Raw genomic sequence first — 19,361 nt, 5'->3', positions numbered from 1 at the left:
AGAAAAACAAATTTGAAATTCTCCTTTTTAATCTCTCACCTTTTGAAAGCTTTTTGTATTCTGTATCTGTTCAGCTTCACTGTGACTCTTAAAGAAACTAAATTTCTGTCTTGTGTTCTCATAGAATAGCTTGAGAGATAAAGTAAAGGTAATTTTTCCCTTTTACCTTTTATACAGAATTTTGTAAAGTGTCTTTGTAAGTTAGAAAAACCTAGGGATATGCAAGAGGATGCTAATGAGGGCTTGATATATGAATACTAGAAAAAGTTCTATTTTTAAACAAAAATCATCCTTGCAGCACAGGATAGATGTACATCTGACACAACCTTTGTCAGGTTTTTATCTCTGTGGTGTGCCCCCATTAAAAACATCTCTATGAACTCTTCTAACTGATATTCAGTTTAAAAGAATTTTAGATTACTGTGGTGTGCCCCCATTAAAAACATCTCTATGAACTCTTCTAACTGATATTCAGTTTAAAAGAATTTTAGATTAACCTTCTGAAAATATCTTAGTATTACTTAGCTGTAATATGAGGGCTCAGGTAGGATGAGGATTGAAGTTTTCCACAGTAATTTGTTGTTGTCATTGAGGAGACATTTTCTAGTTCAGAGACATTCTGGTTTATTCTTCTGGGATAAGCAAATAACATTTTCTTTTTTTTTCCATGCTTGTTATTTTGGTTATATTTAATCATACTCTACATGGTGATGTTTCATTGCCAGCAGTCCCCCAGCAAGATCTTCTCGTGGTGGTTTTGTTCCCACATCAAAAGTATTCGTAACTGCACATGCAGAACTCTGGCCTGACTCCTCACATCTCTCTGGCGTTTAAAGCTCTGTAAACATAGATACCTGGAAGATTTATGAATGCTTAGGGAAAACAAACCAAGGAAATTTCCCACCTGTTCTTGAACAGAACTCGATTATTGGAAATTTGTGTTCAGAAGCACTAAAACACTGTGGTGTTAGTTCTCAGTGGACAAACACATCCTCAATAGGAAGCGCCATCAAACTCAGGAAGAGAAATGGAGAGTTACAGTATGATGGGAGTGCAGTAGTTGGTATAAATCAGTATCAGCTTACTTTGCATGAATAATTAAGTCCTGTGGTACCCTGAAGGTTTCGTGTAGACTTCAGACTTTGGGAGGAGCAAACAGCAGAGTTCTGTCCAGTCACACTCCTGGGTTCTCCTCAGCTTTTTCCTTTTCTAATCAGAGATTTGTAAACAGTTTAGTGTTTCTATGAAACTTCATTAATATGTGTCTGTGCAGATACAGGTAACATGTAATCCTTCAATATGCTCTGATACATATTGGAAGCTATTTCTGAACACCTACTGGCATAACAATACTAAAATTCATATTTAACCCGTACAGATACAGAACAGTATTGGATAAGGAGCTGTTGCTCAAGTGGTGCTTCAGTGACCAAATCCAAATGAGGTGTCTACATTGTTCTGCCATGAACAAGACAAATCAGAATATGTGGGGGATTGTCCTTATTTTGTATTAACTAAAAGTAATGGGGTGTATTATAGGTTATGGCACTGTCAGTAGGATTGTCTGGTGTCAGTTTCCAAGTTCCAATTTTCATTTGCTGAACTAACTTTTGGTAGAAATTTTGCATTTTAGATGTCTGCTTGTGGAAAACTTCCTTTGAAAATTTCAACCAAAGTGGTTCAAATAGTCCCAAGAATGAGGTTATTGGAAAGATACTCCTCAGTGTTTTCTAGAGACCTTTAAAGTCTGTAACTATTTAATATTTGAGCAGAGCAATTGTGCCATATTATCTTATGAACATAGAAAGGGGCTAGTAAGGACTGCATAGATAATCTTAATTCTTGGAGTTGCCATGTTTTGAATGTTTATTTCATGACACTGTTTTGTTGCCACGTGGGTGTACAGCAGTTTAACCTAGGGGATTTATCTCATTTGGCTTTAGATTGTCGGTTGCCAAGTCAGAAGAGAGCCACTGGACTCTACTGAACGATACACTCGCTGGATCAATAACCTAACCCAGGAACAACTTCTTACACAGGTATTTTGCTTTCAGCTGTGTCTGAAATTACAGCAGGAAAATAGAGCAAGAGGTTTCTTTGGATGGATTTTTTTCAGTCATAAGCAATACTTGATAGTTTATTAAGGTTATCAGATTCTCATATTTAAACAGAGTTTGTTGAAGAGAAGCCAAGGTTATGGTGTGGGTGATCATTACAGAACAACAACTTCACACTGAGTGAGGATGAAGCTTTCAGGTTTGGAGTGAGCCTTCCATGTCTCACTGCTGCCTGTGGTTAACTATATATGCTTTCATGTTCTAAAATTAGGGTTTTCTTTTCAAAAAGTGTATTTATATACAAAAGGGGGGAAACAAAACATCTTTCTTGAGAATGATTCTTCTCCCACCCAAAGTAGTGACCACTCCTGTATCTGTTTAAGTGTTCCTTAGGATCACTTTAAACCAGTAGTTCTTCAGGCATTAAACATTGGGCTCATGATATGTGTTTGTATGTGAGATGTGTCTTGTGCAACTGAAGATGACGGTTTTGGCATAAGGAACAGTTGTTTCATTAGGCAGGAGGCCAGTGCTGAACTAAAATAGAGACTAAAAGAGACTTTGGCAAAAACAAGTTAAGCTGTGGAAGAAATCAATCCAGCTTGTGGAGGAATGTTGTACAGAATATAAGAAATCTAATGGATGGTTAGCAGAAAACATCCCAGCAGGCTTTTAGATCCAAGTATTTGGGCTTGGGTTTTGGGATGCTATGTTAGGAAGACATTTGGTTTTCATTTCCCTGGATTTAAGTGGTTGAAAAGATTAACATATCCGTATTTGTTAGGCTTCATTATAAACTGTGTTGTGTTCCCTGTTACCTTAACTCCAAAAACCTCCTCGCAGGCCCTGCTATGGTCATTGTAACACAAGGAGTAATCCACAGACCTTGTTTTAAAATCACCAGTGGTATTACAGGTCCCTGTAACTCACCAAGGGAAAGTAATTACAGGAAAAGTTACCCATGGAATATTTGGATTTCCCTGTGAGTGTGGCATTAGAAAAAAATACAGATTTAAATGGGTGTATTTATCTGATGACAGCATCTGGATCACTGGGTTGGTGAAGAGAAGGAAAAACTTGAGGATGTAAAAGCTTGTCCTACACAATCTGAAGTATTTTATCTAAATGGCCACTGGGTCTTCGATGAATCAAGTGGAAAATAAAGCAAATATCCTGATTTTGAGATTATGCAAAAAACCCCCCTTCATTTTAAATAAGATGGGAATCTATGTGTTCTGGAAGAGATGATTTAATATAGTGTTTCTGACAGTAGGATGCAAATCTGATGACCTGGGAAGTCCCTTGCAATCTTATGTGCTACAAATACCTGCTAAAGCCTTAATAAATGCATTATTTTTTACATATAATTTAGAGTCACACATTTTAGAGGTAGATTAACAATTTTGGATAATACATTGGGTTTGGAACTAGCAGAACTCGTGGTACTTACCCATGAGTTTATTAACAAGATGAGATTTATAGATTCACACTATTTATGTGTTCCTCATTATTTTTTAGTTTATTTTGTTCTCCACCAAGCTTAATGCAGAAACAGAAGGTCCTCAAGGACAGTAGATTGCTGAGAATTCTGTGAAAGTCTGAAGTTTTGGGGAAATTGTGCTGCACCAGCTGCAACTCGTATGTTGTTAAGCACCACAGAATCCCCTTGGAGGGAGATTTTAGGTGCCCAATCATCAGACGAGCTTTAGCTGTGACTCCAGCCTGGGGCAGCTTGGCTTTTCCAGCTTTGGAGCTAAAATTCTACTTGGTTTCCAGAGCATGTGAGCACATGGCACTTCTCCTGCTTTGGTATCCGTTCTTCTGATTAGAAATTCAGGTAGAGGGATAATTATTTTGCTTTTTCTTACTTTAAAAAGTATGGGGCGGAGGAGGAATTGGGAGTAAAAGCTGTACTGTAATAATCAGGGTATGAATCAATTATCTAAGGTTAGGCCTGATTTGTCCCAGTCATCTACCCTGATACATCATATGCTTTCTTTTGGGTGTATTTTTTAAACTATTTTCACTGCATAAACCCCAAAAAACTATAATGATGGACCTGTGCTAATGGATTTGTAGAATCTCTGGGAGGAAAAGTCCTTCAGGGAATTCAGGAAAATTTGCTTTAATTTACAGCACATTAATCTGCAGCAGATTCCTGTAGTGAAAGCATGTTCAGCTTTTTTTTAGCTGTCTCTGTACTCAGTGCCCAGCTCTTTCCAGTCACTTCTGCTGCATTTCTACACCATGCACATGCAGATTATTTGTGCTGGAAATTGGGAAACCAAGTGATCAATTGAAAAAGGAAAAAGAGCCAACTGTCAAGACCATGTCATCCCCTATCATAAGGTTTATGTTATTGATCAAATAATATCCTGTGGCACTGGATTGCTCTCCTGGGCGGTGCCCAAAGGCAGTTTTGGGAGTGGAGGTTGGTTGCAGACGTTTTGGGAGGTGCCTTCAGACACCTCTGTGCTGGATGCTGGGTTTAAACTGCTTGAGTCAATAGCAGCTTTTTGGATCAAATGTCCATCCCCAGTCCTCATGCTGAGAAGATCATTCAATACAAAATGCTGCCAGCATTTTAACTTTTCCCTTAGCCCTGGCCTCTTGATGCTTACTCATCCGTTAAATGTTTCTCTAAACAATTATACTGTAACATTCCAAAGATACTTTATGGTATGCGTGAAATTTCAGAATGTACACCCCAGAGAGTGTGGTGGGAGTGAGAGAGTACAAAGAGAGCATGATGATGAAAAAACCTACTTTAAAAAAGATCAATATTTGCTTCTTCAGTGTTATCTTCTGTATAAATGACAGGTGATTAAACCCCACTTTTGTGGGTATACTGATATAAACCTTAAATATATGTGTTCTGGAAGACTTGCTCCTTCTGGCCGAGAGTAAAAAACAAATAAAAATGGATAATTGTAACTGTTCAGTAAGTGCAGATTGCACTGACAGGTACATGAAGAAAATCAGCAAACAAATTAAGAGAACTGACTGCTTTGATGTTGAAGTAAGTGGAAAAAAATGTAGATTAGAACTAATCCGAGGGGATATCCGAGTCCAAATTGTGCTTGTAAATGTGATTGAGGTTTGATCATGCAGCCCTTCTTTTACACTGGAAATGTTTACTGGGCTGTGTAAATGAAAAGATCTGAATGGTTTTAAGGCTGGATTAATTGCACAAATATTTATACAAGTCATTTTTAAGGGCTGTTGCTGACTGTAAGTAAAAGCTGAGTTCCTGTCCACATCTGTTAAATCACTGCTTTAGGTTAGTTTAGTCTCTCAGCCTGTTAAGTATTCTGTTCAGCCTGAAGCACAGTTCCATCTACCATTTTTTCCTCCTCGAAGACAAGACATTTCCATGCCTTCACGTGGTTGTTCACTTAGGAAGCAGGCAGCAAACTCAGAGTGACTCGTGAGGAGACTCCTGCCAAAAGGAAGGGCCTGTGGATGATAAGGCTGGATTGTCCTAATGTAGATAAAGAACTGTCTGAAGAAGCCCCAGTGATTCTGGATGACTGTGTCTGTATGACTTCCTGATACACGCTGGACTTTGCAGGTTATCTTGGAGCTGTTGGTGTTGGATAAATCTGGAAATTGTCACAGGTGATTTGTAGCTCTTAGCAATAATCTCTGCCAACCACCTGACAGAAGAGCAATAATTAACATTTTTCATAGCACACACTCTGTGCTCTAATAGGCGCCTGTTACATTTCACTGACATCTTTAGAAGTTGTGCTTTTCTACTTACTAAGTCTTCCTGTATTAGAGTTTAATTAATATTTGATAAAGATTCATGCTACAAATCAGCATTTACTACAGATGCTCAGTTTGGAAATAGATCCAGCATTGTGGTGGAGTCAGAGCATGTAGCTTGTTTTTAAGGCAAGAAGGACCTGACAGCATGGCTGGACCTTTTCCATAAATTCAGTGCACTCAATATTGCATTATCATCATGTATCTCAACAGGGAACTTCTTAGTGGTCAAAAGCTGGTAGGAGTAGATTGCAAGCAGGATGAATTTTCCAGGTGGGCCACAGATTGAATATCTCTGGCTTAGAGCAGCTGTTTTGTCTACCTGCAGACAGAAAATTCTGCGTTATTAGTGCTTGGGTTGGCTGTCCGTATGTCACAACTGAAATAATAATCAAGGCAGCAATCTGAAAGGGGATGTATGCAATGCCTGCTCTCTGGTTATGTTAGTAAAGGCAAAAACTGGCCAGAGGGAGAGGCTTTCTTACTTAAGAATGAATAAAACATGAAAAGGCTGATTGAAATCCCCTCCAGCCTCTCCCTCCCTCCCCCCTATCTTTGCCACTATTAATGGCTCACTTGTGTTTGTTGTCTTTCAATAAAAAGATACTCAACGCTTTCTTGGGATTTTTTTGATCTCCATTTCCTCTTCCTTGACCCATGTTATCTAAAAATATGGCATTAATAGTGAGGTCCTGATGCTTTTCTACTGAGTGAAGAAGCCACAGTAACTGGTTATTACAGCAGATCCTAGCAGTTTGTATGGGATTGAGCCTGTACCATATAAGAAAAAACAACTGGCTGCTTCCTTTTGTGGTTGGTTGATCCTTGTTCTCCTCTGGAGGAGAATGAACCAAAGTTTCACAAGCTTGACAGTGTTTATATTTACATGTGAAAATACATGTCAAAGGGTTCATGGAATTCTAGAAAGTTTAATGAGAAGTGGCTTAGCCACATCTGTGAGCTCAAAGCACAATTAGAACTTCCCAGTGAGGCTTTATGAAAAGGCAGCTCAGGGTCACATATTTTGAACTTAGAAACAGGTTTGCTGGAATTCTGAAATGTATGCAGCTTGTGCTTTGTGTGTGTGCAGTTTTGCATGAGTTTAAAGGTGTCCCATAGGGGAAGGAGTGGTAAATTTTTCCTCTTCGTATCTTGTTGGATAATTTGCATGATTAAACAAGGCTGGAATGTGGCTCATAATACATGGTAATGTTTAAATGGAACAGAAATATTGTAATATAGTATAAAAGGGACTTGTGATTACAATAAGTTTGACTTTATTCCAAAATGTTCTTGATGAATGCAGCATTACAGCATGACAGATTCTTGTATGGCAGAAAAAGCCTGATATGATTTTGATGGACATAGAAATGAAACTGGTAGAAACCAGCTATTTCTGATGTGAGCTATGATTTGTTCCAGCTGATGGTATTTTCTTGTATTTTTAGTAATTAATCATACCCATAAGGAATGCAACAGATTTGCATCCTAAACACCCTTTTTTTTGAGACATTTGACATAGGAGATGTCCAAGTGTAAAGGAAAACTGTCAAGGATTAAATTTTCAGAAATGCATAATTGGCTTTCCAAGTTATTATTGCCATTTATGCCTCCTCAATACTCTTGAAAATTACTTTGAAAAATAGGGCAAGATGTTAAAATAAATTGAAGACTCAGTTGTTAATGCAGAGCTGCAGTTGAGGACATGGATGGAACCAGCTAGTAACTTCCAGTTTCTGAGTGCTCCACTTAACTCTTGTTTGATCTTCCATATTTATCCTGCTGATGTGCTTGTGCTGACTTCCAAATAAACAGCCCTTAAGCTTCGCTTTAGGCTTTTATATATTGACTTTTATAGCTTCAGGAACTGTACTTTTGCCTCTTTTTGAGGGACAAAATCCAGTCTTTATTTTAAAATAATAGACAGGATATTGAAGTAGCCCTGACTTTTTTTTTTCCTTTCAAAACAAAAAGCCCACTCCAAATACACATTTCCAACTCAATGAAGTTTATTTTTCAGTTGGTTGTCCATATGTGAGAGCACAGAGCTGATACACCCTTCGCTTCTGTAATTTGCTTTCTTTGAATTTGAAGATCAGAGTGCTGATTCCACAAAAGGGGGGAAATATTTTTACTGTGGCTTCTAGTGCAATAAAAATTATGGATTTCAAACATTTTATCTGCAATGCAGCTCCCTCTTGTAGCCTTATACATAGGAAAAACATTTCTTTGTCTTTTGCAACTGGGCTCTGAACAGTTTTTCACTGTTTTAAAAATTGTGTATAAGCATGAGTTAAGCACATTCTATTTGATCTGTCACACTCAAGATTTTGTTCCTTAATAGTTTTTTATACTGACTTCGCTGTGCCAAGTTTGACATTTGTCTCTACAGTAGTTGTTGCCTTTCTGATTTTTTAACTACTTAAGGAAGCAGAGTTTTAAAATATTTACATCCACCATATCCTCTCATAAGTATTAACAATATATGTTATACTGTTATGTTTGAATTTATAGTTTTCCTTTCTGTGTTGTAAAAAAGCCAGATTCATTGTCCAATCCGACAGCTTTGGAGTGTAAGAATCCAGATTTAATGAGTAATTCAGTTTTTATGTAATTTTTTTTTTTCTTAGTACACGTGTGACAAACTGGGACAGGGGATTTTTATTCTGTTTTTACAGTCTTGGCAAAGCAGACTGTGATTAGAAGTTCTTGAGCTGAAGTTGTGCACATAAAAAAATGACAGTGAGCTTTTCAGTGCATGTGTCTGTGAACAGCGGGTCCTTTTTCATAGAGAATGGATATTTGTCTGTTCACTTATGGCAATTTCATCATCTTAGAGGTGAGTAGCACATCCACTGATGCCTTACAGAGCCTTGAAATGAAACAACACACTTTGGAGATTATATTAGTGTAGGAGGTGATATAAAGGCTGGTCTTTATTGGAGGCCTCCAAGGAGCAGATACGGAAAATGCCCACCCCTGCACGGGGTGAATGCAGTTTTATGAGCTTAGCAAATTAGCACAACTGGCAAAAATCCCCAATTAAAGACCAAAGTGGTGAGATAATTCCTCCTCAGTTCAACCCTTTTATGAATCCTCCCCACTCTAGATAGGAGCTGAACTCTGTTTATGAAAGTGTGTCTCCAAGAGCTGATTTCAACCTCGGCTCCCAGAGAGCCGAGATGGGATAGAGGCCTTGGACCCTCAGCTTGGAGCCTCTGGAATGTGTTTTGTCTTTTTGCCTATCAAGGTAGGGAAAAGTACTGGGGCTAGCTATGAATACAGTAATAGGCTACAGAGCTACAAAAATATGTGTCAAGAATATAGAGAATATATAAAAGCAAATGCTGCTGGTAAGCAGAATAAGAGGGCTCAGTATTTGCTGCAAACTACTTCTTGGATTTCTTCAGAGCTACTGAAGCAGAAAAAGCAGATGTTACTAGACTTCTTTTTATTAGACTAAGTGGGTACTATGCATTTATGGTGTTGAGTTTATTGGAGTAGATCTGAATCATGCTTGTCAACATAAGAGATAGGTGTTCAGAAAGTTTGTATAATAAAAGGGATTATTATTTTCAGGTGTATAATTCCACAGCATGCCAGGAGGTCTATATTTATTCTGGGTAATTCTTTGCATACCTATACTGTAATAATGTCAGAATGAAAAAAATGTAGTCTCGAATGTGTGAATCTCAGGGTTAGGATTATTTTATAAAGTAGAAAAGGCAAATTGAGGAAACTGCTTGTTGTCTGGTGAACGGTTCAAATTTTACTTAAAAGAATGTTTTAATCCTTATAACTTTGGAGGATTTATCCAGCCACAAAAGAAGTGTGCTGTCTGTAATGTAGCACAAACAGCCTTTTGCACTCAATGTGCTTGGTCTGCCTCTGGTTTGATTTTTTCCTTATCTAGTGTACACCTTTTAAGCCCCTTTGCAATGTTCTGTTTTAAAAGCTAATAAAACAGGGTCCAAGTTTATGCTTAAAATCACCTAATAGTTTCACTGACAATTGAAATTTATTTTGAACGTTCATTCCAGACTTTTGTTTTTCTGGAAACCCATTGGTTTGACACTGTGTAATTTTGGGGACTTTGGGACTGTACGGGTAGGTCTTACACTCTATACTCTTATATTCTGTATTTTTTTTGGTGTGTTTTGTTGTATGTTTCATTTTTGCCATCTTCCACTGCAACTTTTGGAATTGGTTGTTCTGGCTGTGACAGCCCCCAGCAGCTTTCACTTTCTCACTTCATTCTTGGTTTCGTCTCTTCCCTTATATAATTTTGTCTTTCCCTGACGCTTCACAAAAGAGCCACAAGTTCACCACATCCTTAATTGCCCATTCATTTTGCAAGGAGCAGATTGCTTAGTAGTTTTTAATGAAGAAATTGAAATTTCCACCCATGAGTACAAGAAAGTAGCAGAGGAATAGTCATCTTAATATTCAGGAGAAAACAGTTCTGTGTCCATGAAACTCTCTCACGGGCCTCAGGGGAAGGAGATAAATTGGTCACCAGGTTGGCAATTGCATTTTAATGTTTCTGAGAGAAACCAGACTGTGCAAGTGCTCACACACTTTTACACACTTCACTTGGAGCACTGCCAGGCCAGCAAGGTAATACTGAACCCACACTAGCAAGAAGCAAATGAACTGTCACAGCATTTACAGCTGGGAAGGTGCAGAGGAATCTCAGCTTTATTATCACAGAAGCCAGAAGGAGAGATAAAGAAATCATTGCAGTGGTCCTGGGTATAGTGTGTGCTTCAGCAGCTCTCTGTAAGAGGCATGTTTAGCTTTATGTTCTCAGTGTTCTGTTCCTTCTGTGCATTTCCTGAGTATTTAAGCTAAAGGAGGAAAAGATTTTTTTTTTTTTTTCCCCCTAGTGTTGTCCCATATGCAGCCAACAGTCAACCTGTGCTTTGTGCAGGAATCAGTTAAGAAAGCCTTATCACGTTATATTCCAGCCCTGGAAAACTGGGAATTACACTGGTAGGGACAGACTCCCCTTGTGATTTGTTCTTTAATTGTTTCTCTTTCCATTCTTCTGCTTCTCCTGCTCATGAAGAGTCATGAGGGTTGCACACAGGCTAATGTGCATCTCCCTTTTTCCTTTCTCCTCTTCCTTTTTAGCCAGGCCTAGTGACCATCTAAAATTGTAGCGTGGCTATGTCCCCAGAGTTTTATCCATACCTTTCACATTGGCACTCTTCTATTATAAATAAATAAATAAGTTTGTGGTTGTGAAATGAAAATAAATTATAAACTGCTGCATTTGAATGTTTGACTGTCTTAGAACCCCTGATGGCTCACTTGAAAGAGCAGGAAAATTGAGGTTTCAAGTGGCAGTGCTGCTAAGCTGTCCTCAAATGTGTTTCTTTTTTGAACTGAGACTCAGGTCATGTTGAATGTGTCTATTGGTGCATCTGCATCCTCACTTTTTTAGGGCTGAGATGTTTGAGTTGAGATTTGTTGTTCTTGGCATGAAATAAGCAGTCAGAGGGATCACAGCTACCTCTCATGGAGGTCACTACCTCCACCAGTGGGCTGGTGCTCCATTTCTCTCCAATATTTGAAAATAATGTATTATCTCAACTGCCAACATTTATTTGGCCACCTGACTTTAGAAGGGAATAACCAGCATCATCAGCTTTTCCTACCTACCCTGAATTCCATTTTAATGGCATCTTTCAGAAGAATGTAAACCTTAACCTACAAGCAAAACAGTCTCTCTCTTAATTTCAGTGTCAGATTTTGCGTTCAAAAAGGAAAAAAAAAGCAAAACACAAACCCAACAACCTTTGGAGTCAGTAGGAGAGATTTTTTAATGTGTCATAAAATTATTCATAGCTGTGCAGAGCAGATGTTGACAATTAGAAGAGAACAGAGGCTGGTCTGTGGTCTCCTCAGTTTCACGTGGGTAGATGAAGGCTCGAGGCAGAGGCTATTTCCTGTCAGCACAAGAGCAGGTCCTGGGGGCTGCAGCCCCGTCAGATCATACAAAGTCACTTTTGTGTGGCCTTGGTTCTGTCCCTGGGCTGAAAGAATAATGCTGCTAGAAGACTCAGTGTTCTGGTCTGAGAGATCTATGACCATTGATACAGAATTACGGGTTGAAAACTTTTTATGGATTTTGTGTTTCTTTGCTAGATGTTTGCCTCCTCCTCAGAACAGCTGACCCTTTCATTTACTGCAGTAATTGCCACTGTGTCATTTCACATTTTAATTCTTTTAGCTTGAACCATATTTAAAGCACAGTCCCTCCCAAATTTGAATGTATTTTTACACAGTAACTTAAATGGGAGCAATTTCCTGCAAATTAAAAATGATGGAGTGTTATCCTTCTGCCTTCAAAGCAGTTTTCTGTAAAATTCTTATGGTTGCAGGTGACCTGGGGTACCTCTGCTGTTGACAGCTCTGCTTGGCATACTCGTGGAAATAGGCATTTCCCAGTAGTTAGAAGAATTTTTACTGGAGCTCATTTTGTCTCTTAGCTGAATGGGCTTGTTGAAGTAATGATGGTGTTGATGCCATGTTCAATAAATTCCCATTTTCCTCTTTGCTGGTAGAGCTGTATAAATAATCATGTATTAGTGATGGAAAATTAGGAACTTTTTTGTCTGCAAAGAAGTACTTTTGATCTTCAAGTTTAGCAGGTGCAGGCAGTGATGGAGGAATCATCCCTGGCCCTTTGGGAGGCCATGGTCAGAGGAGAATGAGCAAAACCAGCTTAGTGGAAGGAGAGGAAACTTTGTGGACCTGGTTGCTATTCAGGATCAGAAAGATGCTTTCTAGAATTTGAAACAAACGAACAAAAAAAACTTCTGGTGTTCTGCCATATATTAAATTCACTCTTCCATGGCTTTTATAACCAAGCTGTAGCCATGGAATGTGAACACGTTAATGTCAAGTTTCAGTGATTGGGTCTGTCATGCTGCTGCTCTGTACAATGGAGGATGCTATTGAACACAAATAGAGCATTGATAAAATGACAAAAGCAAAGCATAAAAATATTTCTTAAATGGCTGAAACAGTATCTGTAGTAAATACATGTTTTGTTATTCAGGAACAAGAAATTATTTCCTGTCTGACAGGACAGCATGCATTTCACTGAGAACAGGGTCCCTAGTGATAAGAATCTGTGTGTTGTGTGTATGACTCAAAGCTTGGGTTGCTTGGGCTTTTTTTCATCAAGTAGGTAACGTGAATAATTTTAGAATAAAGAGGAAGGAAGAAATTACATGCCTCAGTAGCAAGCATGTGCTCTCTGATACTTTAGTTTCAAGTTCTGTATTGAGGAGAGGTGAAGTCCAAAATCTCCTTTTATAGCAGGATACCAGGTGCAAGCAGTGAGACATAGAACTCAATTCAACTTTCTCTTCAGTGAAAATTATAACACAGCTTCAGCCTTGATGGCAAACTTCCATTGCTGTGGCAGGGCTTGTGCTAATTTGTTAGGAAAAATACATAAGCAGTGCTAATCATATAAATTTTAATCTGAAAGATGCCAATGCATCTGCTGTGTGACTGGAAGTCCTGGTGAAGGAGAACTCTTGGAGCAGCCCCAGCCAGGGCACTGACACCCTGAGCCCTCTAAAGGCAGGACAATTAAGGATTGGTAATTAACAGTTGCTGTAAAAATGTAAAGCTGCCTGTGTCAGACAACATATTCAGAATGTGTCATGCCAAGGTATTTACCTGCAAATTAGTTGAAAACTGTCCATTGTTTCATACTGATCATGTATCAATAGCCAAATATTTGCTGGCCAAGTCAGAATCTTTCCAAAATTACAAATAGAATTGCAAGCTGAAGAGTTATTTTGGAGGAAGGCAGCCTGATGTTCTCCCCTGTGACACTGGACTTTTTGTTGCTGTCTGTGGAACTCTGGATGAGTAACCTGAAGTGGAATCTTGTCTCAGTTCTGACCTCTAACCTGAGAGCTCTATAAACATAAATAATAAATTTTACAAGGAAATAAACTTCTTTCTAAAACCAGCTACTGCTTCATGTATTCTGAAAGCTGTTTGAATTTCCATTTGGGATTTGATGTATTTGGTTAATTTTTTTCCTGGCAACTTTGGTGATTGTATAATGTAGAAATGTCACCACCATCAGCAAACCAAAAATTCTTACTGTCTGTTTTTAATGATAATATGAATAAAAGGTTTAGGCTTTTTTAACTTCTGCCAAACCTATTTTTAAAGCAAAAATATGTTATTTGGACACAGTATCTGTGACTATCCATAATCATGTATGAGCAACTGGCAAAGAGAAGTAACTTACCTACCTTTTATAAAAACAGAGCCTTATTCAGGCACATCTTTCATAATTACCTTCTAAAATGTGTTTTAATTCTGCCTGTCTGAATTTGGGATTCTTTACCAAGGAATTATGCCACCGGTCCTGCAGTAATCTATAATAATTAAAGTTTGAGGAAATCAGGATTGCTCTGGGTAGCTGGTTCCTTGGGAGATAGACCCATGTAATTTTACCAGAATCATGAGTTTCAAGAGAGTTGTGCAGACAAGTTTGAAAACACAACTGAAGAGTATTTAGTCATTATTTTGGCTTCCTGTAGCTTTGAAAGGCATGAACTACTTCATTAATCTTAGTGCAGAGCTTTGGTGGGGGGGCAGAGGATGCGGGAAACATTCTGACAATACCTGAAAAAATCCTTCTGCTTTTCCTAAAACCAGGGTGTTGTGGGCTCAGCCGTGAGCATGAACAGGCTGGAATTGTCTTACCATGCCCTGTTGGGCAGACGTGTGCTTGTCCTGGCATTAAGTGCTGTGAAATATTTGCCGTTGTTTCAGGGCTTCTCATTGTCAGGAATTTACAAATAATGAGGGCTCTGGATTTTATACGTGGCCCCATATAGGCTGTGCATGCAAATCTCGTGCTATTTATAGTGCTTTACACACCAGCTGGTCTAACTTTGGGCATCTTTGGACCATAACTTTGCATTTGTTGCTGTTAATTAGTTTCTAAATATTGCATTTAGGAAAAGTGCTGCTTCTTGATGTTTTTGGGCAGTGTTACAGGGCTGGCACGGATTCATTTCAAATACACTCCTGATAGATGTGCTTGTATTAGCATGAGAACTTGATGCATATTTTTTTGGTTCTGTTTTTGAAAGAGAAAATGGGTAAATGTTGCTTTTGTATCTTCTATTTGTAATTTATCCTGAGAATTTCTACTTGTGCTCTGCTGTTATTCTTTCCTCCTTTACCATGTTTCAAGCCTCCAAATTTGATCTTTTAAGTGGATACGTGTAGGTTTTTTATGGAAATTTGTATGTACACAGCTGCTAGAAAATAAGAGAGCATGCGCCTGTGAAAAATGACAGATTACCAAATAAGCCTCCCAAACTGAAGTCTGGAAAAAATAGGACTTTCCAAGAAGGCTAGAGGTTTATTGGAAAGGAAGAAAGCAAGCCAATTTGAGTACTTTGCACAGCTGTTTTAACAGAGTTATTTCATACATGTGATTCTATAGAATAATTTGATGCCAAAAGTAATACATGAACTGGGTTTTTTTGTTTTGAATCAGTGGCAAATATAAAATTAGTTTCATGTGGTCAAAAACTTCTGCAGTTTGGAATGAAATAGCCAAAAGTTTGGCTCATCTTGCACTTGTAAAATGCTGTAGCTCAGTAACAACTACATTTTCTGATCATAAGTAGAAGGAACAGACACACTTTGGCCTTCCTAACTGCAAGGTTAGTGTTTTAAAATTTTTGTTGCTAACAATGAGCATAATAAAAATCTTGCTTTAAATTGAAGGGTGATGCTTTTAGATTCTTTCACAAATTAAATACCCGTACTAAGTGAAAATGTCATTTCTTAGATGTAGATAAGAAAATCCTGCTTTCATATTTCTGTGCCTGTAGGTGTCTAGTTCTTGGTTTCCACCATCAGAAATGTGTAAAGATGATTTAATAACATACAGGACGCTGGTGCTCCAGTGGAGGGGATGTGAGTCCTCCCACCCATGTGTTGGGAGATATCTAATGACAAAGAGAACACATTCTCTAGGTAGAAGTGCAGCAGATGCCAAACAGCTGTGAATCATCTGTTTCTGTTGTGGAAGAAATGAGAACCTTTAAGCCTGAATTGAAGAAAGATTTATTTGTTTGTCTGTTTGTCTTAGCACAAAATTGACTGGTTTAACCCTTTCTCTCCATTGCTAATTGCAGTTGTTTACCTACTTACTTAGATTAATAAAGAATTCTGGCTGGCTGTCCCTCTTAAAACCCTTCAAATTACATCTCATTAGAAGTCAGTAAAAACAAAGTGTCAATTTAGAAGTCAGATCCCGTTTTGTCCTTGTTAATGTCCCTTGACATTAAGTGCCTGTAAGTAGCTGACCTTCACACCCACCAACATAAATAGCTCCAGTAATACCCTGCTTGTGCCTGTCCAGTGCCATGGGGCTTTTGGTGCTTTGACACCCAGAGGTATCCTGCTACTCTTCAGTCCCATCATTTTTGTGTTTTGCTGGCCTCTGCTGCTGCCTCTTTAACATTCCCAGTCCATTTGGTCCATGGTTTTTCCTCCTTTGGCAGATGATTTTTTGTATCCCCTGGGTTCATCCACTTCTCTCCATCAGCCACGCTCCCTGCCAGAATTATCTGCTCCATCAGTAAAGGCATATTTTGGAATACAGTTAGACAACAGAATGCCTCTTTTTCCTTGGCCTTTGATTGTTTTCAATCAGAAATGAATAGTTTTAAACCTAAATACTTCACCAAGCGTGAATGGCTTTCCCTCTCTCATCCTGACAGCTTCTTTATGCTGTTGCAAGGTCCAGCAGTCTTTTTGGTGAACTCAGCATGTTATTTCTGAGCCCTGATGCACAAGTGCTCTCCACACACACACACACAGAGCATTCCTGGGTGCTTGCTGTGAACCTTCGGAGCATATCCCAATTTAATGGAATGGTTTGCTGTGTCCACCAGAGACTGAGGCTGCCAGAGGCCAGGAATGGGAGAAGAAATGTTGTGCATGTGGGTTGGTTTTCAGAGAATCCACAGAAAGAAAAGGATTGGGAAGTTTCCTGGAGTTGTGAAAGTTGTACTGAGAGATGTGGGAGGGAAGAATCTGAAACAAGAGGAGTTCAAGAAAGGTGATTGATGTGCTGGAGGCTGAGGGGAGAAGGCAAAATTAACAATACTGGTTTGTCTACCTTGGAAATGGAAATTGCCAAATCTTTTCCAGTCTCTTGAGAGTTTGCTTTTCGTGGCTTATTCATGAACTTGATGAGCCATTAAACGAGCAATATTAGCACTCAGACCTTGGTTTTAATGGTAAAACGTCATTGATGAAAAATGCCAGTTAAGGTTGGAACTAACAAACTGTGGAACTGTTTCTGGATTATTTTCCTGCTCTTGCTTCACAAGTCTGACACTCAAACTGCTGTCGTGTCCCTTGGGAGCTGAGGCATGAAAACTGAATGAGTGTGTTTGGGCGGGAGCTCCTCACATGTGTGGATCAAAGGGACTGGCTCTGAAAGCCTCACTGACTGACTGTCACTGGGGCACTTTGTCTCCAAAGGCAGCTTGGAATTCTGCATATGCAGTGTTGTTACAAAATTATTATTGACACTAAGCAAAGGAATATGTTTTCAATTTTTTTCTTTTTTTAATACAAATCAAAGTTTTCTGAGTTTCAGTGGTATTTTTCATGAATGCAAATGTATAAAAATAAGATTATTCAGTGCTTTGCTTACTTTTTCGGCTTCTTTTAAGGTCCAAATTAATGTTGTCTCTGTCCTTATTGCAGAATCAGTCTGATTAATATCATGGAAGAACTGGGGGGTTTTTGTATTTTAAGGTATGCATTTTAGTAGCTAATATATTTATACACATAAGATTATTATTAGAAGCCATTTAGGGTAGATTTAGGGTTTATTTGACTCTTTTTTTACTGGCAAGACAGCTGTAGCAATATTAACAAGTATTTTGTATGTTAGACGTTTTAGGAAGTGCTGTCTTATTGGATGCTGGTTTATTCTTAATTTAAACAGACTCTACTGTAAGGTCAGGATTTGATGATCCTTGTGTGTCTCTTCTAACTCAGGATATTCTCTGATTCATTTAAAGGGAGATGTACTTGCTTTGTTTGCATTTCCTTGATCCACTACAGGATTGGGTCTCAAGCAGCTCTTTTTGTACCTCAAAATCAAAGGAAATGTATAATGCTCCACAGATGCAACAATTGCAAACAGTTGTTTGAGAGAATTTTAGAGAAGGCATGCTACACTTTAAGGTGGTCATTATGTGACAGCAGCTGGAAGTGCTTCTTTTCCTGGTGTTGTGTTAGGAAATCATCAAAGCATCACTTCTTGTGTTATTTAATGAGATGAAGTATTAAAACCCTACAAAAACCCATCGGTGTTGTCGGAGTAGATGGAGAGAAACAGAATCCTTGAGGTTGTGCTGCAAAGAACTATGTGCTTCGTAAGTCGGAGTCCAACTAATTCAGCACAGAACAGGGAACATTACAAAGCCTGCACTTTTCCTTACTGGAAAAGCAGAGTAGTCCCATCACCTCCTGCTGTGGCAGAATGCCCCTCTGTTGTTCCTTCCCACCTGCTATGAAAACACACCAGCCTGTGCTTTGGAGAAAAAGCCCTGTTCCACTTTGCTCGGTTGGATACCACACTTGACAGAGGTTTGAGAAGGTTTCTCATCAAGGCACACACTAAAGCCAATCCTTTTTGCTTGCTTAGAGTCCTAGTTTCATTTAAGTCAGTGTCTGTTTTTTCACAGTCTCTGGGCACTCTGATCTTCCTTCCAGCCTTCACCACAGACCTCATCACATGCCATGAGAGGTTACCATTGCACTTGTCTAAGAGGAAAAAAAAAAAGATAAAGAAAAATATTATTCTGATTCGTATAGAGCCAAGATACATTCTGTTGATTGCTTGGGGTCTTTAGAGAACCTTACACAGTTCAGGGTATTTCTGGGTCAGTGATTTTTCTATTTTGATGGTGGAAAGTGTACAGACATATGCTCCAGTGCTTTTATATTGTGTTTGCTTCTGTTTCCTCATAGGCCTTTGAGAAAGGAGCTGAGGGATGTTTGGAGAGAAGGCTGGAACTTTTCTGTGGAGTTGACATAGTTAGGCACAATAATAAGGACTGATGATAGACAACTCCCTGAAAAGGAAATGAAAATGGTGTTTATAGAACCTCACAATGTGTATTTCCAGAAGAATTGAATGAGAGGCAGAGTGCAAGAAGGTGAAGTAACCGCAGGCAGATGGGCTTCTCTTTTTGTCTCTGGGCTCCTTCTGGATACAGATAACAATCCTCCTGCTCTCAGACACTGTCCTGTGCCCTGCACAAATTTTTGTTTTGGAATACATGGCCTCTCCTTCACTTTCTGTTATAATAATTCATTTATTTCTTGTTTGGTCTTTCAGTTGAATGTAATTCTCCTGCTTTCAGAACCTTTGCTCTCTTGTCCATGTCTGCAATATTGTTCATCCCTTTTCCCACGTGTTGGATGATGGTACAACCCTTCCCAATGCCT

General features: G+C 38.8%; 1 protein-coding gene across 7 annotated transcripts in view; it reads left to right on the top strand.

Moving 5' to 3' along the window:
- B3GNTL1 (UDP-GlcNAc:betaGal beta-1,3-N-acetylglucosaminyltransferase like 1) overlaps positions 1-19,361 on the top strand; it is a 106,916-nt gene that overhangs the window by 25,850 nt on the left and 61,705 nt on the right. For 6 of the 7 annotated variants that reach the window (XM_048323372.1, XM_048323374.1, XM_048323371.1 and 3 more), the window contains one exon: positions 1,944-2,039. The exons of the other annotated variant lie outside the window; for it this stretch is intronic. In XM_048323372.1, coding sequence (XP_048179329.1) covers positions 1,944-2,039 — 96 coding nt within the window. The remainder of the gene's footprint in view (positions 1-1,943; positions 2,040-19,361) is intronic. 7 annotated transcript variants of the gene reach the window in all.

Source organism: Corvus hawaiiensis, chromosome 19 (assembly GCF_020740725.1).
Source record: "Corvus hawaiiensis isolate bCorHaw1 chromosome 19, bCorHaw1.pri.cur, whole genome shotgun sequence".
Lineage (NCBI taxonomy): Eukaryota > Metazoa > Chordata > Aves > Passeriformes > Corvidae > Corvus > Corvus hawaiiensis.
This window is presented reverse-complemented; position numbering and strand designations above follow the sequence as displayed.